The sequence below is a fragment of the Mauremys reevesii genome, linkage group 10 (genome assembly GCF_016161935.1).
Source record: "Mauremys reevesii isolate NIE-2019 linkage group 10, ASM1616193v1, whole genome shotgun sequence".
NCBI lineage: Eukaryota > Metazoa > Chordata > Testudines > Geoemydidae > Mauremys > Mauremys reevesii.
In genome coordinates this window covers 70,005,658-70,030,229 of record NC_052632.1, presented here as the reverse complement: position 1 = coordinate 70,030,229, position 24,572 = coordinate 70,005,658, and the positions used below count along the sequence as shown (strand labels likewise).

The 24,572-nt window shown below is 40.9% G+C and overlaps 1 protein-coding gene across 3 annotated transcripts; it reads right to left on the bottom strand.

The window, feature by feature from the left end:
• Positions 1-871: 871 nt before the first annotated feature.
• DAGLB (diacylglycerol lipase beta) lies at positions 872-23,992 on the bottom strand. 3 transcript variants are annotated; one of them, XM_039491075.1, is made up of 16 exons: positions 23,878-23,992; positions 23,287-23,415; positions 22,049-22,200; positions 17,838-18,012; positions 16,903-17,164; positions 14,433-14,558; positions 12,790-12,917; positions 10,417-10,543; positions 9,868-9,951; positions 9,257-9,334; positions 8,733-8,813; positions 8,490-8,617; positions 6,059-6,127; positions 5,881-5,953; positions 4,233-4,486; positions 2,166-2,361 (listed from the first exon to the last, which is right to left on the bottom strand). In XM_039491075.1, exons 2-16 carry the CDS (start codon positions 23,379-23,381, stop codon positions 2,166-2,168), a joined length of 2,028 nt encoding a protein of 675 aa, XP_039347009.1. In that variant the 5' UTR covers positions 23,382-23,415; positions 23,878-23,992. The 3 variants fall into 3 exon arrangements, with proteins under 3 accessions (XP_039347010.1, XP_039347009.1, XP_039347008.1); XM_039491074.1 differs by having other exon boundaries at positions 23,747-23,883; XM_039491076.1 differs by lacking the exon at positions 23,878-23,992 and having other exon boundaries at positions 872-2,361; positions 23,287-23,381.
• Positions 23,993-24,572: the final 580 nt, after the last annotated feature.

The window sequence follows — 24,572 nt, the reverse complement described above, 5'->3', positions numbered from 1 at the left end:
TGGGTGGAGACAGGTTGCCCCTTCACCTGCTCGGCTGGGGCAACAAAAAGTTGCAAGGATTTCCGGAACAGCTTAGTCTGTTCCAGATAAAAGGCCAGTGCCCTATGCACATGGCATGTGTAGAGGCGGTGCTCCTCATTGGAGGAATGGGGCTTAGGACAGAGCACAGGGAGAAAGATACTCTGTTCCATATTGAAGGTGGAGACCACCTTCGGGAGGAACTCTGGGTGTGGGTGAAGCTGGACTTTATCCCTATGGAAGACCATATAGGGAGGTTCTGAGGTCACGGCCCTAAGTTCCAAGACCCGTTAGGCCAACATGATCGCTACAATGAAGGCCACCTTCCACTAGAGGTGAGACCAGGAACATGTGGCCAGGGGTTCAAAGGGTGGCCCTGTGAGTCGGGACAAAATGAGCTTTAGGTCCCATTGTGGCACAGGGTGGGTCATCTAGCATATAGAAATGAATGGTCAAGGCCATTCAGGAAACGGGCGGTCAGAGAGTGGGAGAAGACCAAGTGCCCTTGCACCGGTGGGTGGAAGGCCGATATGGCCACCAGCTGTACCCTGACTGAAGCAGGTGCCAGTCCTTGGGCCTTAAGGGACAGGAGATAGTCCAGAATAAGATGGAGAGGTGCAGAGGAGGGGAAAATTCCCCACTCATTCACCCACTTGGAGAACCTGGACCACTTCACCACATACATCCAGTGCATGGACAGCTTCCTACTTTCCAGGAGGCCCCATCTTACCTGCTCTGAACACCTGCCCTCCTCCTCGTCTCGCCATGGAGCAACCATGCTGTCAGGTGGAGCACGGCTAGATTGCGATGGAGGCGGCCCCCCCATCCTGGGAGAGGAGGTCAAGGCAGTGCCCTCAAGGGTGCCACTAAGAGGCGAAGGAGGGGCCTGTACCAGTGCTGGAGGGCCCACGCCTGGGTTTGAGGATGACTCTCGCCTTGTCTGCTTTTTTTTTTTTTGCAGGACTTTGTCGCTCAGGGGAAACAGCAGGAAAGCGTAAAGGAGCCTGCCCAACCAAGAAGGATCCCACTCCAACAATTGAAGAAACAATCCACGAACGGTACCACTAAGGTTGAGAAGAAAAGGCTGCAGCAGAACTGGAGCACAGTTCTGACTACCTTCACTGGCAGCCAGAAGGAACTGAGGGTGGGGGGGGGGGGTGCGCAGCTCCCCTTATAGCGCGATATAGAGGCTCCACTCCAGAGGTCACAGCAGTGCTCCCCCCATACGGGTACTGCTGAGGGAAAAACTTCTGGCACCAGTGCATGTAGCAAGCATACACACCTACTGTGGAATACACATGAGCAGTCACTCAAAGAAGAATGTAAACAGATACAAAAAATATTGCACATGTATCTAAACAGCATTTTTAAAAACAAGAGATCCAATATTAGAAAATCCTCATGAAATAAATGAAACATTTTGAAAATATCTCCATGGTAACTAGTGCAATCAAGACTAGCTGTTTAAAAACAAAATAGAAAACTTCATTTTTTTTTTATTTAAACCCTCTCTCTCTGCAGTAGATTTGCAACTGCACCATCATTTACTACCCAATTTCCTTTAATGAAACTTCCTACTGGCAGTGTCCATTTCTAATCAATATTAATACTGTGCTTTTACCCCCAAGAATCTCAATGCTTCACAAAGATGGGTAATACCCTCATTTTACACATCTGAAACTGAGGCACAATGGAAGTTAAGTGACATGCTCAAGATAACATAGCAAGTCTGTGGCAGAGCTACAATTTAGGTGTCATGGTTCCTCTGCTCTAGCTCAATCTCCCTATGAATTGTGTTCTCAATTTATCTGAATCCTTCAAGCTGTAAAATGAAATGTACAGTAATTTACATGTAACTGGCTAAGACTCATCTTACTGTTCCATTTCCAGAAAGGTCATATCTGCTTCTGTCAAAATCCTGAATACATTCATTTTATTACAGTTAGCCAGTAATGTTTACTTTTGCAGAACCTCTGCAGAGTAAAATGCATTTTGCATTATGACCATCACCAAGACAATCCCTCCACAGTTTCTATTTTAGGCATGTTAAAAACAAACAAGAAAACCCCACACCACCACTTAAGTCTGAGGTTAAAGGCTCCTGAATACTTGAAGCCTAAAGAAAAAAAATAGGGCTGTTCTCTTAGTCATACTGTGTTGGTGTGAAAGTCTCCTTCTATTTGACAGGTAATACAAGATGCTTTTTCCTCAGTCAAGTTGTTCAGGGCTTTGAGCACAACATCTGGCATGTGATCCGTTATCATCTTGGGACTTATTAAAATACTGCTAAAGGCTGTTTCTTTTGACCATCTTGCAGTATATGTAACATCAGAAGAACACCATCTAGAAAGAAATATTTCAATAAAGCCTTTTAGACATTTAGAATAACATGAATTTTTATCTGTGTCCACTATACAGTGGAAATCCACATGTTGGCCTTAAAAAGCATATTAGTCATATATTTAAAACCTTTGCCGATTATTAAAGGATATAAACAAACCTTTACTCAGCTACTACTAAATATTTTATATAATTAGATGAAAGAGTGGGCTTTTCAACAAACCTCTCTGTATTGACCTACTGTGCTCCAATTTATATCAATGGTAAAACAACTTCAGTGAGATCAGAAGTAAGCTAATCCTATTCCCCACATTCTTCTTACCCTGAGTTACAGATCCTGTTCCATTTGTGCAGATGGAGTCTGTTGGTTAGTTTATTTACACAAACAAATGAAATTTTTCAACTAACGATGAACACATTAGTTAGTGACATCAATGAGCAGCTAATAATTTTTTCCATATTGCCCATCAATATAAAACTAAACCAATATTTGCCATTTTCTGCATCAGAAACTTCTAAAGGAACCCTTTTTTCCTAGTCTTTAAAATGGTTTTTTATTTTTATTAGCAATATCTCAAAATCACATTTGGGGCTAGATGGGCTGGACAAAAGTAGTGGTGTGTTATTTACTGACTACCATTATGCTGAGGGTGCTTTTACTACATATCCAATATTAGATTAAATATTATAATACAGCTAATTACTGTGTGTCAGGCTGAACTGAGGAGGAAGGCTAGGGACTTTATTAGCCCAGGTTATAGATATTAATTATTCACCCTCTCAATTGAGACCATCCTCAGGTTATTGCCAAACAGTACTGATTTTTAAAAGCTAAAAATATTAAACGAATGTGAAAGAAGAAACCAGAAAGTGGGCTGTCAAACGGCTGAAGGGAAAGTGTTTTAAAAGAATTTGGCCTGTCCTCCCCTTCTTCATTTTCCTCCTCCCTTCTCTTTTGGTCAACAAGGAGGCTCCTTCTCCTCTAAATCATTCATCTTTTTGTGTCTGTTTCAAAATGGAACTAGGAGAGGTGGACAGAGGCAGGAGCCTTGCTGGCCCACAGAGTAGGAAGGAGGGAAGAGATTTGCCTTTTTTAAAAACTCTTAAACGCTTCCCTTTTTGGTAGTTTCATAAACCCCATTTTCTTTGCTATTTGAGCATCTGTCTCCTTCCTGCTTCAACTCAAAGGGCGGGAGAAGCTGAGGCAGCAAGGTTCTTGCTGGACCAGTTTGAGAATTCCAAGTACAGGAGCCAGCATATGCTTCTAAGGCTACAGTTATTGAGGCAAATATGTAATAGAAATGGTAGTACTACATCATTAACGCAACTGCACGATGGCTGGGACAAGCCCATTTCAGTATAATGGGTGATATTACACCATCTTTCACAATAGCTAGGTGCTCACTCCACAAACAATGGTAATGTCACGGTAGTGTGTAACAAAGCAATTAGCATCACCATTACAGCACTTAAATACTTTGTGATGCCTTCTATAGTGCTGTACAGTAGGTGGCCTGCGCCAAACACAATACAAGTACCTGTCCTGGCTAGCTTACTGTTTAAAGGTGTAAGTGAGTAGAACAGATTCAACACAGAATGGGTTTTGGTCATTACAGCTGCAATGTCACAAGACAGTATTCAGTGGACGGGACAAAAAGAGGAGCTTGTTCCCAGTTTTGGGGGTGAGGGTGAAATGAAGCACTGACTCAGAAGTAGGTAAAAAACAGGGAATGCCAGAGAAGATTGGATACAATATATAAAGAGCATGAATATACGTAGGAGAAGATGAGAGCAGAGCTCTTGCCTCTGCTCCTAAGGTGAAGAAGAGAAGCTTCAATTTAATAATTCAGTGAAGCATAATGCTGACCATTTACCTTCTTGAGCTAGTTTCTTCTACAATATGGATGATTTTTCCTGGGAGATAGAGATGAGGATACTGAGGTGGAGCATCTAAAGGAGATTCATCCTCAATGGCATTGTAAGAAGGTGACCGATGCATCATTAAACTCTCTTCAGCTAGAAGAGGCTGGGTTAGGGCATCTTGACTTCTACCATCTAACTCAGTTGGAAAGTTATCTGGATCTCCTCCAAACACTTCATACCAACACCCATACAGCAGGATCTGGTACTGAGTTCAGAGAGAAATGAGCAGAATATGAAATTTTGATGTTTATTTTCAAAGTAGTATTTAATTTTAGAAACACACACACTGCAAGATCTCTACACCCAAGTTTCTCCAAATTAATTAGACACTTTTTTTTGTGGACTGAGCTGATATCAATTAACAAGGGTCAATTCAGAGGGAAATGTCTGCAACTCTGACAATTAATTTTTTTCCCCCCTAGTTCTCCTATCCAGCTCAAATCCCCACATCCACAATCTCTAGCTGCCTACCAGCTTCTTTAAGTTTAACTCTCCACAGAGGGCCTCCATAGGGTTGCTAATCTTGGAAGTACACAAATCTTGTGGAAAAAACCCTAGATCCTCCATGGGTTAACTCTAGGCATTGATGGATGGCAGTTTTTAACCCACTCCTTCTCACACCACAAGGAAATCATCTTCCTGACAATTTATTGTTCCAGTCCTCCAGGAGGACCACCCTAAAGCCTCATCCAGCATGCGATCCTTCTCCAATGACTACTGCTCTGAGAATGCAAGCATAGCTCCTTTTGGAATGTCACCTGTGTTTCCTCAATGAACATTAAGGGCTGATGGTACAGCCAGACAAAGCCTTCTCTGATGATGGGGAGAAGGAGTCCCTTCTACAAAATTCCCACTCACTTTTGGTCCCAGAAGACAGGACCAAACTTAGCCTACTGAGCCATACTGGAGTGCTCGGTCATTGATCTATCAATGACTCCTTAATTAGCTGCAGGGATCATTGCTGATCAACACCAGGGGCACACTATCCCACTACAGACACTTTGCACAGCCTCTGCATACTTCTAGTTCCTTCTAGCCAACACAGCAACAAATTGGGATGGTAAATAAACATTGCTGCCGTGCAGGAGATCCACCACTAGGCCTCCTGAAACACATGTGAACTTGACTGCAGCCTATAGTGTTTTTCCTCACTAATACTAAAACTAGGCAATAAAAATGAGATTTTTGCCTTAAAAAAATGGCATTGAAAATAAAGATGTTTTAAACAAATCCCCTATTTTTGTAAGTAATAACAATTTACTAAAACTATTTAAAAATCTTATTGATTTATCACCATTTATGCTATTTGGTTTATTTTTTGCATTTCCCTTGAGCAGCAAACTAGTCTGAATTACATACCCTATTTCAGCTCTCAGGTCTTATGCACAACCACAAAAGTTTCCAACACAGCAGGGAAAGGTTTAAATAAGATGACACCATATACTTATGTTGTCACTAAATTAAAAATTAAACATTTCTGTTCAATTTGTGCTTTGGAACCCCCTTCTTAACACAAAACAAGCCATCACCACACTAAATGTTGTATCAAACTAATTGACAATTCCCTTTGCTTTTATTGCTCATGGTGTGTTTTGTTACCTTCGGCCTGTTACAATTAGCAACTATTCTCACTATCCTTCTCTTCAGGTCTTCCATGTTGGGCATACTTAACCTGTTTAACATACAAAACAAAGAGAAAAAAGCTTCTTAGGCCAACTGCTGGAGAATAATCATCTCTGAATAAAATGTAATGGTCCATCTCAAGTCACATCCTTACCTTGCAACAAGGTCCTTTCCAACAATGACTGATACAATGAAGCATTTAGAGTAGTCTGCAAGTGATTTGCTAAAAAAAATAAAATAAAATAAAAAAATATATATTAGTTTTGCTGTGACCTATGTTATTTGTATAATATAATAATGTGGTGCAATAAAAACTTTGTTATTTTACTGGGCTTTTTTCTGGGACTAGCCTTTTAAAATTAATTCAAGAGCAGATTATACTGAACCCCCTTACACATGCTAAATAATAGGGATGTACTAGATGACTTCTCAGGGTCCCTTACAATCCTAAATTTCTATGATTCTGTGTTGAACAGGCCAAGATTAGTTAAGGATTTTGATTTGAAGCATTTACTTTCAGTATTAACCATGTATTTGTTAACAGAATTAACAGAGTATTTCATTCTTTAATGGCTACACAGGAACAATGTCAGATGGGACTATTACAACTTTGCTGGAAAACTTTAATTTTATAAATAAGCTATGAACAAGTTTCAGTCATCATCTACAAAGGCAAACCCCCCCAGTCAGAACAAGATAAGCCTGTTCAAGTTTCTTTAATATTAGGGCTGTCAATTAATTGCAGTTAACTCATGCAATTAACTCAAAAAAATTAATCACAGTTAGAGTTTTAATCACACTGTTAAACAGAATACCAATTGAAATTTATTAAATATTTTGGATGGTTTTTCTACATTTTCATATATGTAACTGAAATCAAAGTGTATATTATTCTTATCTTTTACAGTGTAAATATTTATAAACACAAGAAATGTATGAGAATTGAAAAATACTAAGTACTGTAGTGCAATCTCTGTCGTGAAAGTGCAACTTACAAATGTAGATTTTTTATGTTAGATAGCTGCACTCAAAAACAAAATGTAAAACTTCAGAGCCTACAAGTCCACTCAGTCTAACATTTACAGGAGATACTGCTGCCCTCTTCTTCTTTACAGTGTCAACAGAAAGTGAGAACAGGCATTTGCATGGGACTTTTGTAGCCTGCATTGCAAGGTATTTACGTGCCAGATATGCGAAACATTTGTATGCCCCTTCATGCTTCGACCACCATTCCAGAGGACATGCTTCCATGCTGATGACACGATTTAAAGAGTTCATGAAATTTGTGACTGAACTCTCTGGGGGAGAACTGTATGTCCCCTGCTCTGTTTTACCTGCATTCTGCCATATATTTCATGTTATAGCAGTCTCAGACGATAACCCAGCACATGTTCATTTTAAGAACACTTTCACTGCAGATTTGACAAAAAGGCAAAGAAGGTATCAATGTGAGATTTGTAAAGACAGCTACAGCATCAACCCAAGGTTTAAGAATCTGAAGTGCTTTCCAAAATCTGAGAGGGATGAGATGTGAAGCCTGCTTTCAAAAGTCTTAAAAGAGCAACACTCAGATGAGGAAACTACAGAACCTGAACCACCAAAAAAGAAAGTCAACCTTCTGCTGGTGGCATCTGATGCAGATAATGAAAATGAATATGTGTTGGTCCGCACTGCTTTAGAATCATAGAATATCAGGGTTGGAAGGGACCTCAAGAGATCATCTAGTCCAACCCCCTGCTCACAGCAGGACCAACACCAGCTAAATCAACCAATCCCCAACTAAATCACACTTAACTATCCAAAATAGAGAAACCTATCAAGCAGAACCCATCATCATCATGGACGCATGTCCTCTGGAATGGTAGTTGAAGCATGAAGGGACATATGAATCTTTAGCGCATCTGGCACGTAAATATCTTGCGATGTTGGCTACAACAGTGCCATGAGAACGCCTGTCCTCATTTTCAGGTGACATTGTAAACAAGAAGCGGGGAGCATTATCTCCTGTAAATGAACAAACTTGTTTGTCTGAGCGACTGGCTGAACAAGAAGCAAGACTGAGTGGACTTGCAGGCTCTAAAGTTTTACACTGTCTTGTTTTTGAGTGCAGTTATGTAACAAAAAAATAATCTACTTTTGTAAGCTGGGCTTTCATGATAAGGAGATTGCACTACAGTAGTGTATAAGGTGAACTGAAAAATACAATTTCTTTTGTTTTTTACATTGCTAGTTCTTGTAATAAAAAATATAAAGTGAGCACTGTACTTTGAATTCTGTGTTGTAATTGAAATCAATATATTTGAAAAATGTAGAAAATATCCAAATATATTTAAATAAATGGGATTCTATTATTGTTGTTTAATCACGCGATTACTTTTTTTAAATCGCATGATTAATCATGATTTTTTTAATTGCTTGACAGCCCTATTTAATATATTAAACTTAAAACCACTATAGCTTCTTCTGTCAACATATGAGCCAAATTCATCTCTGAAACAACTCCACTCAGTCATACCAGGGATGAATTTGTGTAAGTATCTTAATGATTTCTGTATCTTGCACTTAAAACCAAGTGTTGTATTTACCTTAACAATCCTCCTGGAGGAGAAAAGGCATAACATCTTAATGTTGGGAAGGAGTTTCTGAGCATGATGGCCAATATGGAAGCTGTTCCACCACCTAAACTGTGACCAACTATAACTAGTTTATATTCCTAAAGACAAAAACAGAAGAGTTATATGGTGAGGTTAAAAGAGAGACAGCTTGCTCCACTTTGGTTTCCAAAGTGTTTTGTCAGAAAATTGAATAATTTGGAAGTCAGTACTTACAGGAGCAATGGTGAAAGCCTGGTTTAAAATGCCATCATTTATTAGCCTTCTGTAGATGTAATTTGCTGCTTGAGTTATCCCCTAGAAGACAGTATTCTAAGTTAAGAGAAAAAAGTAGTGTCCAGCTGGAAATGCAATACACAGATCCCTTTAAATGCAGTGTTCAGAGTACTGACTGCAAAAATGTGTGTAACCTAGTTAACTGTTTCAATGCTCTACCGACATATGTATTGCCCAAGAGTGGCACCTGAATGAATGTACTGCACATTTACATTTTTTCTCTCTTTTTTTTTTTTTAAATTTAAAGGGATACAAGAGGCAAGCAAAACATCAGGACTACAACTTAAAAACTCTGCCTCCTGCATTGCAGAGAAGAACACTGCCAACAAGCCACCCGGACAGCTGGTCTACTCTGTCTCACAAAAAAACCCAGCTAATTCCATTTAATTGAAGAAATTTAGGGTTGTTAATTAGATTTTTTTTCATAGAATAAATCACTTCAAATGGTTAAAGATGACACATGCCTTATGTACAAAACCATTTTCCAGAACGTCTTCAAGCGTCAGGTCTTCACACTCTGCTGACAGATCAGTAAGGATATCCTGCAAGTAAATAAGACAGACAGACCCCTTTTGCTACAGACAACAATTATGGGAATTTTCACAGCTCTTGACGCTGTCTTTACTACAGTAATATCCTCAAGCAAACTCTGAGTCTGCAAGTAATTGCACACAGAAAAGAGAAGTATGAATGTCTCTTACTTACACATATCTAGAAACCCATCACAAAGTGCCATTTACAGCTACTGTATATACAAACAATACTCTGATTAAAGCTACTATGCAAAAGCTGGAATGTACACTGTACATACACCTCACACCCTACTGACACAAAATTACCTTTGCCCTTCTTCCACTTGCCCCTTAAAATGGCATATAGGCTCTCAGGCATCCAAGAACAGACAGGCTTACCACTTAAGAAGATTATCTACTTCCCCTATCTCATTGCTGACTCAACTGTTGGGTTATTTTAAAATTCATATTTCGTCTAGCCAGTGCAGAGAAGTGTACTGTCTCCTCCAAACGACTGGGACATACCCATCTCCAGAGCCAGTGTTACACAACAGAGATGATACCTCAAAAGACAAGGTTCCTCTCACTGCAACCACAATAGCCTCCTTTTTGTGATCCAAAGCAACAAAAAATGGGATCTCGAAAATCTGAAGGATAAAAAGTTAGGTGTGTTTAGTGAAGATACCAAATTTTCAAGAACAGTAAAGATTTATTGTAGTTTGCTGGAAAGAAATTAACATGACATCATGAAATTTTATTTAGGCATATAAACTTTTCTTACTGAACTCAGGATTTTTTAAAATCTATTGTATATTATCTTTAGGATTTCTCTTATTCTTGTACAAGGTTATGCAAGAGCTTTTGCTATGTGTTGTGAAGTCTGTCAGTACTTAAAAAAATGTCAGTGTTTCTGTCACTGTTATCTAAACAAGCATCCATTAGGGTTGGGGTTGTTTTTTTTAAAATACTTTTAAAAGCATTTTGGGTTAGTTGGGGCTTCCATTTTATAACAGGGGAGGGCGAGGAGAGGAAAGCATCCTCTTCCTGGTTTCTAACTGAACTCAAGAAATTACTGAGAATTCTCTTGCTGAATGTTTGTCCAGATTTTTTACCTTGTTATGAAAGCTGATATGAATGAAATCTCTGTACTGCAGCCCTGTTATTTTTAGGATGGATCCAAAGTGAAAGTTAAGACGATCACTGCCAATTATATCAGAATCTGTGGGGCTGTTTCTGCAACTAAGGAAAGATGGGAAAGAGAAGTGAACTTGCCAGTTCCAGCTAGTTACATTTCCTTTCAGAAAAAGAACTCAATTACATTCACAGCAGGGTTTCTATTGGGAGCACACTGAGTGTTTATACTATAAAGACTGGCTAATACACCATTGCTATAAATCTTTTAGCAGAGCAAACAAGGCAATTCCTAAGAAGATTTTTTTTTTAAACTACATCCAGATAGAAATTATACACTTGAGAACAAATTTCAAGTACAAAAACAATTATAAGGAGTGAGTTAATTTGACCCCAGCCACAATTTCAACTAGAAAATTATAAATTCATTCAATTTCTCCCAAGTCTTTATTACTGTAAGTTGTGACATCTCAGGAGGATAACTAACTTCATGGCAATTAAAGCTGGATGAAATATTCACTGCTAATGTCACAAATAATGGAGGTGATTATTTAAACAGAGAGATACTATATAAGATTACACTTGCCTTCTTAATATTAACTGCCAAAGTTTGCAGTGTTATTGTAGCTGTGATGATCACAGAATATTGGAGACAAGGTGGGTTAGATAATAACTTTTACTTGGTCAACTTCAAAGTTGCCAAAGTTTGACAAAGTTTTTTGGTTTGATGCACTTAGTACAATTTCCAAATTTGTCTATTTCTTTTTCTTAATTTTGACACACTTGTGTTATATTATGTTAAATATAATATTAACATACAAAGCCAGTTTTATGGTGAGATTTACTTATGTTAGATTTTGATCCTGCACCTGTCTCAGTGCAGATGGCCACCTGTGCAGAGACCCATTAACTTGGGGGAAGACTGCCTATACAGTGAGAATTTCAGGATCAGGGTCTTTAACAACTGACTTTTTCCTTATATAGAAGCAAATGGTTCCACTGTAAGACAAAGAGGTCTAGGAGGGTAATCTTGCCTGATTCCCCTAAATAGAGAAAACAATCAATGTACTTCCATTTATACACACTCTTGTCTTAGCGGAAGTATATAAGGCCTCAATCCATCTTTGCTGGTTCGGTTTGATTCCAACACCCATGACCCCATTTTGAGGAATGTCCATTCAACTCAATCAAATGCCTTTTCAGATACTAACATTGATTTGGCTGAATGAAGACCAGTAACTCTTTACACTGTTTGCAATCTTTTGTTTCTTGTGACTACTGGGTCACACTCTTTGTAGCTTGCATAGGCTGAGCTCACTGCAAGCACCAGCAGCTCCTTGCATCCCTCCACTCCACCCCATAAGGCCCTGTGTGCTACCCTTCTGTCCCTCTTTATTTCAGGTACTCCCTGAAATTTCCTCATATTCCCCCCATACCAGCAGCTCTGTGTGCACCCCCATTCCTGCCATACCCTCCATACTAGGAGCTCTGCGTGCACCCTTTTCCCTCCGTGCACCCCATCTTCCCAGTGCTGGAGCTCTGTGTGCCCCCCTATACCCATATCAGGATACCCCAATCTCTGCCTCACTAGGTTCTGTCTCCCCCCTATTCTCCAGGCTAATGGTCTTGGGTGCTCCCCACTCCACTCATACCAAGGTCCCTCAATTTTCGCTCCACACCAGGAGCTCTGTGTGCCCTCCCCACATTCTGTGTCCCAGGCCAGGGGCTGTGTGTACACTCCCATTCTCCCATGCCCCAATTCCCCCAAACCAGTATTTGTTTGGAAGATAAATCATTCAAGGTGCAAACATGTTAAACTTTATTAGGACAGGCAGAGATGAGACAGAGGTAGTTTTATGCTGGAAGGCATTAATGGGTGCACATTAACCAACTGTTTGAGTTTGTAGACAATTACAGAAGGGCTTAAAGCTGTTGCTCTATGTGTCTCCCATTCCCCCTTTCAATTGTCCAATTCTATCCAAAAATCAATAGGGTTCTGGTCACTGATGCCCACGAACATTCTCTGAACATCTGTAACTAATCAGGTGCAGTGTTCAAAAACTTCTTGTGTAATCGCAAAACACAGAAATGCCATTAAGTTTAGTGTATGGCTTTCTAAGTCTGGCCAAAGAAAACAGCTTGCCTACCCTTCCAAAATCGGAAGAAGTATTTTGAAGGTTGGTTTCCTTTTACTCAATTTGCAAAAGACAACTCTAGCAGTCAAGCTTATGTATACTTAATAGACAGAAATGGACAAAATAAGAGAACTGCTATTTAAGTGATTTGTACTGATATGAAAAACCAAATAATTAAAAAAAGAAACTATGCACTTTTAAGATCTTATACCAACCTACCAGTCACCATTAAGCTTACAGAGTGCAGTAAATGGGTTAGTGTATATGTAGTAAGGCCATCCATAAGCAGCTGCAGCAAACTGCATGTAGTGAGCAGCGTTTTCTAATTCAATATCCAAATCATCAGTCTGGAGGGGGAAAAAAACAAAAACAAAAAACAGTTCTATATGTAAGGCAAGCCCAGGATAAAGAATACAGATGCACACCATGCTACTGTACACAGACCCAAATAGACATGGCAATGAAGTTTATTCTTTTACCTTTTCATTGTAAGCCCCAAGTAAGTGAAACAGAACAACTGGGAGGAAGTAGTTCACACTTGCGCGTATTCAATTTGCTTATTTAGAAAAAGTTTAGTGTTTATTTGTTAACAATAAAGTCTTAAAATGGAGTCTTGAAAAATTTGAATTATTATTTAAAGTAATTGTTCATTAACAGTACCAAGTTTATATGTTTCTATACTTTACTATACACTGATAAACATGGTACTGAAAATTAAATGTTCATTCTAAGGGATGTAGGTGGAGGGAAGGCTACAGATTATTAACATTTCTCACAAGAGCTTTTTTTTTCTTTGCACAGAACCCACCATCAGCTGAATTCAAAAGGAATTCTCTAGTAAGTGGTGTGCACTTAAACGGTTTCAACTGAAGTGGAATAATCTACTTTGATTAAAACGGTGCCTTAGGTGAGAAATTAAAGATTACAAAAAGTACAAAATAATTGACAAGAGGTTTTTCCCATTTTAAGCCATTTAAGAGACTGGTGGAAGATCCCGAAATGAAGTGTCACTCCTGATCAGCAAGCATTAAACAATTACTGTTTCTCATCCTGTCTGGATGCTGGTAAGTTAGTTATAATTTGAAAGACAAAACACAGTATACCGATGCTCCCCAGGTTACGCAAACCCGATTTATGCAAATCCGCATTTATGGAAAAAGTTCTGTGAGCTTTTTTTTTTTCTGGCACGTAATTGTTGAGTATATGTTCCCAACTTACGCAAAATTCAACTTGCGCAAGGCATTCCGGAACAGAACGCTTGCGTAGGTCAGGAAGCAACTGTACTGCAAGACCAACATTTTCAGTTCTATGCTCATAGAGTTGAACGTCATCTTATTTGTTTTTGTGCAAATTCTTCATGGTGATGCAAAAAAACCCTATATTTTTCACACATATACCTACTTCCCATTTCAAAATTTCATATTTATCAATATAAATGAAAACATAATTGTGGGGTGAAATTTTTGAAAGTGCCTAAGGAACACAACTCCCATTGTTTTTCAATGGGACTTGTTCTCCTAAATCACTTGGATGCTTTTGAAAATCCCGCCCTTATAGCCCAGTTCTATAATACACTTGGTAAGATGTTGGGAGGTTTTTAGTTTATAATGATTTTCCAGTCATTTTTACTTTCAGGTCACCAATGTATTAGTACAATACACCAATGTTTTGATTGCAATCTTCATAAGAGAATTTTTATAGGATTACAAAATTTCCTGTTTCAACTTAAAATATTGGAAACTATGAGCCCTGGATTTTGTCAAAGCTAATTTTTACAAAACTTGCATTTTAGTTCAGTTTGACAAGACACTGTCCCTTAAACAGGCTGTATCACAAAGCTGTTTTTTGGTAGCTTATCTTACCACATGGGATAGGTGGGAATGACACAGGACTTCTTCAGGCTCTTTTGGGCAGTTTTCCACTTTATCTTGCTCTTGATGGAGCAGGGTCAAGCCTGCTGCTATGTCACTAGGCACGAGATCAGTGTCCTGCCAAAGAAAATGGAAAAAAATCTTTAAAAATAAACCCACAACATCACAGGCAATCCACTGAAAAATTTAAAAAGTGATTTTCTTTTGCAGTTCTCTAGTAAATACATGTACATCAGAAGGCAAGGGTGTGCTTGTGAAACATTCACATCACCATCCAATGCACTCAACACTGCATCTTTAAAAACTTTCTGCAAATAAAAGCCACATACATAAATTCCAATGTCAAAAAGAAAGTTAAAAGGATCTTCTTTAAAAAGGCCTGTGGAGCCCTAAAGTAAAACATGATCTGAACATGACTAATAATTGTGACAAGCAACTTAGAAAAACAAACAAACATGTACCTCCCTCTACAGCTACTATGTAATTTGAAGGAGTGCCCATGCTGTTATTTGTGATATGTCACTAGCAAATACTCCTGCGCTGAACTTGTGGTAAGCCACATAACATTTGCTTACAGATCTCTAACAATACTGTAAATACAACCCTGTCATTTAGAGCTCGAGCCTGCAAAGTGATGAGCACTACAGTCACAAATGAAGTTGATAAGAAGTGAGGACACTCAGCCCCTCACAGGATTGGGTTCTTAGGGTGCCATGAAAATTATTCCATCTGTAAAGAAACCACATTAGAAGGCCAGGGAGTAGGGTAATTGAGCTTTTTATCACAAGATTATTTGTTCATAGAATAGAATATCAGGGTTAGAAGGGACCTAAGGAGATCATCTAGTCCAACCCACTGCTCAAAGCAGGACAAATCCCCAGACAGTTGCACGTGTGTGTCTGTTTTTTTTTGTTTGGTTGGTTTTTAACCCCAGTTCCCTAAATGGCCCCCTCAAGGATTGAACTCACAACGCTGGGTTTAACAGGCCCATGCTCAAATCACTGAGCTATCCCAATTGACCCTAGGTCAACAGTGATCATTGGAAGGCTCTTAGCAACTTATGTGAAATGAGACTGGCAAAATAAACAAGCTATATCATAAGTAATAATTAGAAATATTGGCAGAAGAATTCCCCTTCTATTAGCCATGAGAACTGGGATTTTTAAGTTTCACGGCAATGGGAAGACTCAGCAAAATCAGGATGTGGGCACTTCCTTTTCTACTATGCATAAGTGAAGGGGGGGTTTACAGAGGAAAGGTCCAGGTACAGAGGTGGGGAGGTTTTAATTCAGCTGCCCAGGATGACTACTCCCCTTATCAAGGCTCCCTCTATCATCCTACAACCCACTGACTTGGAGGCAATTATAGAGCAGCATGCACAGACACCATTTTAATGAGTAAGAACCTCTCCCACCAACCTTGAGTATGAAAAGAGAGCCTAAGGTCACTGCTGAACTCTGCTCTCCCACATGGCCACAGAGCGTGCTGGCAGTTAGGTCCCAGCTCAAACAATACTACGCAGACCTTAAATTGTGATGAGCTTTCTACAGAGTAGCTTTCTTGTATGGGCCAGTTTGGTATAGTTCAGGATGGGAAAACTGCATTAACATACTGTTAATGCCGACATTACCTCTTCATAAGCTCAATAAATTAATGTAGCTAAACTGTTTGCACCATTCCCTACTATGGGCAAGGGGAAAAATGGTAAACTCTGGATCCCCACATACGAAGGTTAAGAAAAATCAACCTCATTCCCCTGACTAGGGAATTGCCCAAGTTGAAGAGAAAAAGAACTTCACTAGCTGAACTACAGTCAACAGCCTTACTGGGAAATCTAAACTCCCAATATAGACAAGATCCTAAACTCAATTAATACCACCAGGCATTCTTAGAGGATCATGAGAAAACTCCAGTGGAATGGGGCTTTTTTTTTTTTTTTTTTAAAGTGAAGACAGTGAATATGTTTGTACAAGGAAAAGAGTGATTTAAAAATTTATTTTTTAAATGCAAGCAAGCAAGCATACTACAGGAAAGCAAGTTTGTGACCAAAATATTGGTGAAAAAGTGGAGGCAAATTCAATGTTGTGAGGCTATTGCCTATCTGGCTCCTATGTCTGAAGTGCCAAGTGTGTTAAAATAAAGTAGTTTGAAAACAGTGATTACTTGAGCATGTGACTTTTCCAAGTTTTAAGTTTGTAATTTGTTAGTTTGTGCAATTTTCCCAATTTCTTCCCCCAAGAGGGCAAAGGACCCCATGTTAAAAGGAGGACAGTGTGGTGTAAGTTTTCTGTTTCAGAATAGAGCTGATGAGAATCAGGCTTTTGATACCTAAGTAAATGGCACTATTGAACTCTCACTGACCTAAAGGCAAGAGCCACATGTGAAAATGCTGCAGTATTGGGGATTCAGTGTTTTGTCAAATGGAATGATAAGAACAAATAAACAAATCTTTCCATCTTACTGAGAAGTAGGTGCGGAAAAGCTCTGCAATACTTGTAAAAGCCACTCGGTGATCATCATCTTGCATAATACAACAACACAGTAACCTGATTCTCGTCTCCCACACTCTGGTTGCGGTCTTCTTGACATTATAAAACAATTGACCTGATTGACTGCTTTCCAAGTTGCGATTTATATCATCAGCCAGGTACAGTGTCTTTTTCCCCCCAAGTGGATCAAAGACAATTACAACTGCAACGATGGTAAAGATGATGATAACCCAGCTGCAAAACAGAAGGGTGTGGGAGGAAAGGCTTGGTGAACCATGTACTCCTAAAGTACTGTATACAACAGCATGCAGCTATAGTTCTTGTCATAGAAAAGAAAATACAGTTTAGTGTGGCATACCACCAGCACACTCACTTACTGGTACCGATGATGGCTTTGTAATAGGGATACCAATCCACTAGGAACAGGATTGAGACTGCCAACTCATTTCACATAACACACTAAACCTCTACTGCAATCATCACTGATGGACGACTGTTTTGAAATAGCTATCTTAAGTTGGGAAAGGCTCCATATGCCACTATCAGTCTCTTAAGGCATCTATCCCTGCTCCTCTGTTTCTCTTCTCCCACCCTCTTCACATCTGTCCTATCGTCCATCTTTGTTTGTCTTTTTGACCCCTTCTCATCTTTAGTCTTCATAGCCTTCACTTCATCCCCTGCTTTGTAAGGGAGGCTGCCACAACATCTCTCAGGTAATTAGAAAAGCACGATGAAAAAATTAGTTTATTCTAGTCTTTATGTATTCACCCACTATAAAAATCCTGGTTTAAGAAACTCCAGGAATTTAAAACAAATATCCAAGTTTTGAGTGGTCAGAAAAAATCTTCACTGGATATTTAAAATAGAAAACTAAACTTATATTATGCATTTATGTTAGCATCTTTACCTTGCAATAACTGTCCCAAATACGACATTTACCACAGTCCTTTCACAACGTACATCGGTGTCCGACACCCATATAGCTCCCACAACTGCCCAGACCAATTCTGGGATATAAAGACCTAGCCGAGTATAAAGCAATTTAGGAAGAGATTTCCTTGGCCCAGGGTTAGAAATTGTTCCTGAAATTACAGATGGAATTTAAGTAAAAGTCACTTATGTACATAAAATATCATAAAAAAATATTACATCAGTGTTTTTATGCTATGGTGCCCAGTGTGAAATTTAATCAAGTATATAAAAACCCAACAAACTAAGATTTTTACAGTGAAGTTTCAAAGAAGTGAAACTGTAGACCATAAAGTGTCTTAGAACTGAATGGTGAACATCTTTAGCATTTTTAATGGTTTAAAACTGGAAATATTAAAATCATTTCCGCTTTCCCAGAGTAATTTTTGTATCTGTTGCTGCACACATCTCGTTTCCCAGAAGATACATTTCAGCCTCAGCCTGTTCATATAGGGCCCAATTTGACTCTCTAGGCCTTTTTGAATTTAAGGGCAACCCAGGACCTACCCCACCCCTTCCCCGAGGCTCTACCCCTGCCCCAAAGCCCCACCCCAATCACTCCATTGCTCACTCTCCCCTACCCTCCCTCACTTTCACCGGCCTGGGGTAGGGGATTGGGGTTCAGGAGGGGGTGTGGGTTCTGGGTTGGGGCCAAGGGGTTCACAGCATGGGAGGGGGCTCCGGGCTCATTCTGGGGCTGGGGTGCAAGTGGGGGTGAGGATGCAAGCTCCTGGAGGGAGTTTGGGTGCAGGAGGGGGATCTGGGCTGGGGCAGAGTATTGGGGTGCAGGAGAGGGGTGCGGGCTCTGGGAGGGGGCTGGGGCAGGGGGTTGGGATGTAGGAGGGGGTACAGGATGCTGACTCAGAGGGGGCTCAGGGCTGGAGCAGAGGTTTGGGGTGCAGAGGGGGATCGGGGTGCTGGCTCCGGGAGGGGGCTCAGGACTCGGGGTTGGGGTGCAGCCTCCTGTCGGGCAACACTTACCTTGGGTGTCTCCCGGACAACGGCGCAGCGAGGCTAAGGCAGGCTCCCTGCCTACCCTGGCCCCATGCGGCTCCCAGAAGGGGCCAACACGCCCCTGCAGCCCCTGTGTGTGTGTGTGTGGTGGGGGACACACATGGCTCTGCACGCTGCCCCTCTCTGCAAGCACCGCCCCTTCAGCTCCCTTTGGACACAGCTTCCCGTTCCCGGCCAATGGGAGGTGTGGGGGTGGCGCTTGCAGGCAGGAGCAGCGCGCAGAGGGAAACCCCTGCCCCCACATCCCCAGGGCCGTGGGAGCGTGCTGGTTGCTTCCGGGAGTGGCATGGAGCTGGGGCAGGCAGGGAGCAAGACTGCCTTAGCAGCAGCCCTGCTGCGCCGCTGGAGATCGCGATCGACTGGGAAATTCTCTAGGATCGACCAGTCGAGCGTGATTGACCAGTTGGTGTCCACTACTCTAGGAAATAAGACTTCTGCTATTGACTTCAATTAAGCAGTAGTGAGCCCATAACAAACCCAAAGCTCCACAAAAAGTAAGGCCTGCCTACAGTTCTTTGCTACTCTGGTTGTGAGCTTTGCTATCTTAGTTCAGAATTCCTTACATTTCTGGCAAGCATTTTTTGCTTCTACATATTATCCTGGCATAGAACAAGTATTTCTATTTGGAGATGCATCTTTAAAGATTTACAGGTTTGTCCAGTCAACTGAATAGAGATCAATCTCAGAGTTTAAAATCACTGATCTTTATTCACAGACCTTTCTCAAAGTCACTTTAGCTACAACAAAAACCCAATCACCATACAGCTTATTTTTCTCAATAGGTCTGGGCTTACTAATAAGGCAGTTAAATACAAGAACACAAGATGATACAAACTCTGTTCAGATGGCTGTGACTGAAATACTCCATCTTTTTGGGCAAAAGAGTAGTCAAACAGTATTCTCCAAGACCAACCCAAAAATCTCTTTGGAGTTAGCTAATTGTTGTAACCCAGTCCCCTTCCTTGGGAGCCAATCATGTTGTCTTTTTTTTCCCTTACTTAATTGGCCTCTCAGAGTTGGTAAGACAACTCCCACCTTTTCATGCTCTCTGTATGTATATATATCTCCTCAATATATGTTCCATTCTATGCATCTGAAGAAGTGGGCTGTAACCCACAAAAGCTTATGCTGAAATAAATTTGTTAGTTTCTAAGGTGCCACAAGTACTCCTGTTCTTTCTGTTGTCTGTGATGAATCCACCCTGCATAAACATGGGACCCAAAATGCACACATTTGTGTCACAGTCTGGGGTACTACCACCAATCCACCATCCAGCCTTGTCTCACTATTTTAAGAATAAGATGAGAGTTTGGTGGTGGTTGTTTTTTTTAAATGAAATTGTGTTCTAGCAGAAGGATCTCATCAAAATAGAGAAGTGGCATTTGTCTGATGAAGGGAACCAAAGCTACCCAGATCTGAAATACTAGAAACCTTACTGTATTTTCAGAGCATTACAAGTAGTTCATAGAAGGGTGGGGATGAGCTCAGTTTATAAATACTTTTTATACAGTGAGAAGATCAACTACAGAGATGTTACTGACAAAACTTGTCACCCAACAAACTAAAAATGGCATTGTGAATTACAATTTACACTCTAGTGCTGCAGATATTGTCAAGCAGATGATAGCTTAATTAATTCAACATTTCAGTGCCTCAGATGGTGATGCATGTTACTCGGCCTAACAAACTTCTGTCCAGCCACTTGATCCAGGCACGTAATTTAACTAACAATGGATTATACCCCTGGTTACTGTTTGAAAGTGCTTGAATTGTTTTTATTTGGGAGGGCGGGGGAGGGAATAATGTAAGAGTATCAATCGACTCCAGATATACGAGAGACGTATTAGATTAGCTAGTCCATCTTCCACTTTTCTTATTGCACATTTACTAGAGTTTTCTTCACTTTAGTTTTAGAGACACCAAGTAACAAGGTTTCCACCATTTCCCTTTAGAGATGGTTGTTTTTAATTGGGGAATTCTCTGTTAGATTTCCCAGAGATCCAATCTCTGTTTTCCCTTTCTTAATTTATCTGGTGATTCCTAGTTATATGCCCTTAAATTATGCTGAACAATCCCTCTCCCTCCTTGATGTTTGCATACATGTATTTATATATCGTTATATCCCCAAAACATTGATTTTTAATCTTTCATGAGCTCAATCCCTCCAGATGCCTAAATGTTTTAGCTGTTTTTCTATGATCACTCTAGGATGTTCCAATAGTTGGGGCACTAGCCTAAGACTTGTGGAGCAGGTATTTGGACCTGGGTCTCCCAACAGACTTTCTGTGTAGCCTCAGGCAAGTTACAGCCTCTTTGTAAAATGGGGATAATGCTTCACTGGGGTGTTGTGAGCATAAATACACTAGAGATTGTGAAGTGCTCAAATACTACTCTAATGGGGGAATACAAGTACCTAAGGCTGATATTAGGAGGGTCTATCTTTCTGGTAATGAGGCTCGCAGAACAGAACACGATATACAAAGGGACCATTAAGGTACGTCTATGTCCCATGATAAGGTGTCTATGCATATGCTCCCATATCATATTAGTTGGCCTCTCTTCCTCAAGCTGAAACTCTTCCTGTTTACATAATTATTTTATTAATAGGACACTATATAATTTGTGTGGACCACCTTTCTATATACTTTTCCCTTAACAGCATACTGTATCTGATACACTTTTGATATGTGGCACTGACTGTGACTATATAAGGCTATGTTTACAAGTACCATTATGGAGCAGATGGATTCTGCATAGCTGCTCCTGGAAGTCTATCAGAGGTGTTAAAAATAGTGCATCTTTTCAGATTATTTATTAGTGAACTAGTAAATTGCTGAATGTGGAAGTAACAGCATTGATGAATCTGATTTGGTTGTGAGAGGATATTCTGGAGTCCCCCTATTTTAAGTTATCTCCAGGCTGTGGTAAACTGTTACCTCTATTTGATTATTTAAGGCTAGCAGAGTTTAATTTATTTGTATTAGTAGTATTAATGCTGAGAAGTGGTTACTATAAACCTTATTACTGTCAGGGCACACAGAATGTTTGTAAAGCTGTTCTATTTTAATGTCAAATCTAAATAAAATATATAAATCCTACTACTATAAATATCAGGTATTGCAGACGAGTATTTACCTTGCATACTGATATACACAATAGCAGATACAGCGCATATTATGGCAGCCAGGAGAATGAGGAGGACAAGCAGGTAGCTGTGCAATAATCCCCCTCCAGTACAGTTAAATTTCCCTTTGTGAATGGAGTACAAAACAAGAATTCCAATCCACCTGCAGAAAAACAGTACCATAAGTTGTCACGGCTAGGAAGAAACATACTTCACCACAAAGCTAATTCAGTCATAAAAAATTATCTTCATTTAAAAATAATTCACAAAAGGGGTGTATTCCCACAATGAAACTCACAGAATGTAAATACCCCAGTAGAGTATATTGCAATAACCACAATAGAGACTACAAATTCAACAATATCCTCCTTTTTTTATAGCACCTTTCATTCAGATGGATCCCAGAGCACTTCAACAATGGTGAAGTTTATCAGTTTAAGTGATGCAGCCACATCTTGAAGTAGTAGCAAATGATTACTGTGTAGTATGGTATTAATTTAGTACAGCACGCAAAAGTTACATTACATGTCTCATTCTCTATATGAAAACCCATGTTGTCAATACATGATAGGAAAAAAACCTCAGTTTCTTTCTCACTTCCATGTAATAAAATGCCAAATGAACCAGACAGTCTCACGTCACATCTAAACAAATATTCCTAACATACCAACTCAGCAGCTTCCCAGGCATGTTATAAAAATCAACAAGATAATCTACAGATACATAATAGCAATTTCCGAAGAAGCCCAAGGACTACTCCAATTAGCATGAAAATTAACATACATTTAAAATAAAACAATTAAAATAATCCTAACATTCACACTATCCTTTACAGAGGACTAGAAATCACTTGTCAATAGTTAATCGGATGCTGATCAGCTTTGCCTTCAGCCTGCTGTCACCAGGAGGGAATGGCTGCAGGCGAAACACTTGAGTCTGTCTGTATCTATCTGTTGTCTCTTGTTTTATATGCTGTAAGCTCTCCAGGGCAGGGAACGTCTTTTTGTTCTATTGTTCATACAACACCTAGCACAATGGCATACTGGGTTCTACAATAAATAATAATAGGGCATGACATTGTAAGCCCTTTGTTCATACAACACCTAGCACAATGGCATACTGGGTTCTACAATAAATAATAATAGGGCATGACAAATGTACAGTGCACCTTCCATAGCAGACCAGATCTCCCAGCTGCATGGTTCTCCTCTTGGAGGGTGGTGGGAAGGGAGGATGGGATGGCTCTTACCAGATCATTCTGATGAAAAGTTCAAAGGCTCCCGGAAAAACAAAGTCATCACTAGCGATAGCCCAGCGTCTCCCAAACATCACCATTCCAGGCATCTTGGGGACCCTACCAGTGCTGTGCCTGCCCCTCCTGCAGGAAGCAAATGTACTGATGACACACACATCTCCTTACCCTCACTAAAGCAGGGAGCCTGCCTCCTACCTCACGTTACTTCTCTCTGCCCACAAGCTACGCATCCGCCCCCAAAGGGCTGCCCCCCTTTCCTATCCCCAGGCCAACCCCTGCTCCTGAAGGGCCGCCCCCAGGCCTGCCCCCGGCGGGCTGCCCCCCACCACTTCCCTGCCCTCAGGCCAGCCCCCCGAAACACTTCAGTCCCCAGCCCCAGCCGCGCTGTCCGCCTCCCGTCCCGTCCCGTCCCTGCCCAGCCACACCCCCAGCCTCCCCAGCAGCGACCCCGCACCAGGAAGACGCTCCCGCCTCTCCTCAGAGAGAACGTCACACCAGCCCCGAGAAGATTACATAAAAACAACACAACGCCATGACGCAACCACGCAGCGTAAGCCCTTAGAATCGCGCGGCGCACACATTCACCCTTTCCCAGCGGCGCATGAGTAGAACTCGCGCGGCTAGACGCACGGGATGGGACGCGTGCGCAGTGCTTCTACGATCCCCGCCCTTCTAGCGGCTAGGCGCATGCGCAAAGGACGCACGGCTCGGAGTCCCCTCTGCGGACGCGTCGGTTTGTGTAGAAGAGCTCCCTCTCTCCCACGCCTGCCTAGCCCCAAGGCGCATGCGCGGGGCTCTCCCGTGCTGACAGGCGCGCCCCTGAAAGTGGAAGCAGAGACAGCAGGCTGGGCACCGGGCACTTGGCTGTCCCCCATGATGCTGCCCCCCCGGCAGATGTGCCATCTGGCCCTGTCCTGCCCCTTATGGCACTGTGACAACCATATGATATCACTTTACAGCACCATGCCATTACCCTACATGCCACTACAATGCGGGGTTCTGTGGGGCTCTCCCACACTGACACGATACCGCGGGGTTCCAAGAATCTCCTGATTCTGATCTGTATGTTCTGGTTCACCAAAAAGAAGACAGTGACAGACTGGTCATCAATATAATTGTGAAATGTATGTATGTGTACTATGTAAGGAGTTCTTAATCTGTACTAGAATATTATGGCTTTAAGCATGTAAATTAAAAGCAGGTCAGCAAAAGGTGACATGCCTTCAGCTGGTTCCTCCAGATAGGAGGTAAGAAATGTGTATTTCTGTCAGGCTGTAAAG

What these genes read in the sequence shown, in the direction of transcription:
- DAGLB (XM_039491075.1), bottom strand. Translation starts at nt 23,381, where the DNA reads ATGCCTGGAATGGTGATGTTTGGGAGACGCTGGGCTATCGCTAGTGAT. An exon ending in TGTGTATATCAGTATGCAAG is followed by an intron (nt 18,013 to 22,048) that starts GTAAATACTCGT and finishes CTGTAATTTCAG; the next exon opens with GAACAATTTCTAACCCTGGG. An exon ending in CTAATTGTAACAGGCCGAAG is followed by an intron (nt 4,487 to 5,880) that starts GTAACAAAACAC and finishes CTCTGAACTCAG; the next exon opens with TACCAGATCCTGCTGTATGG.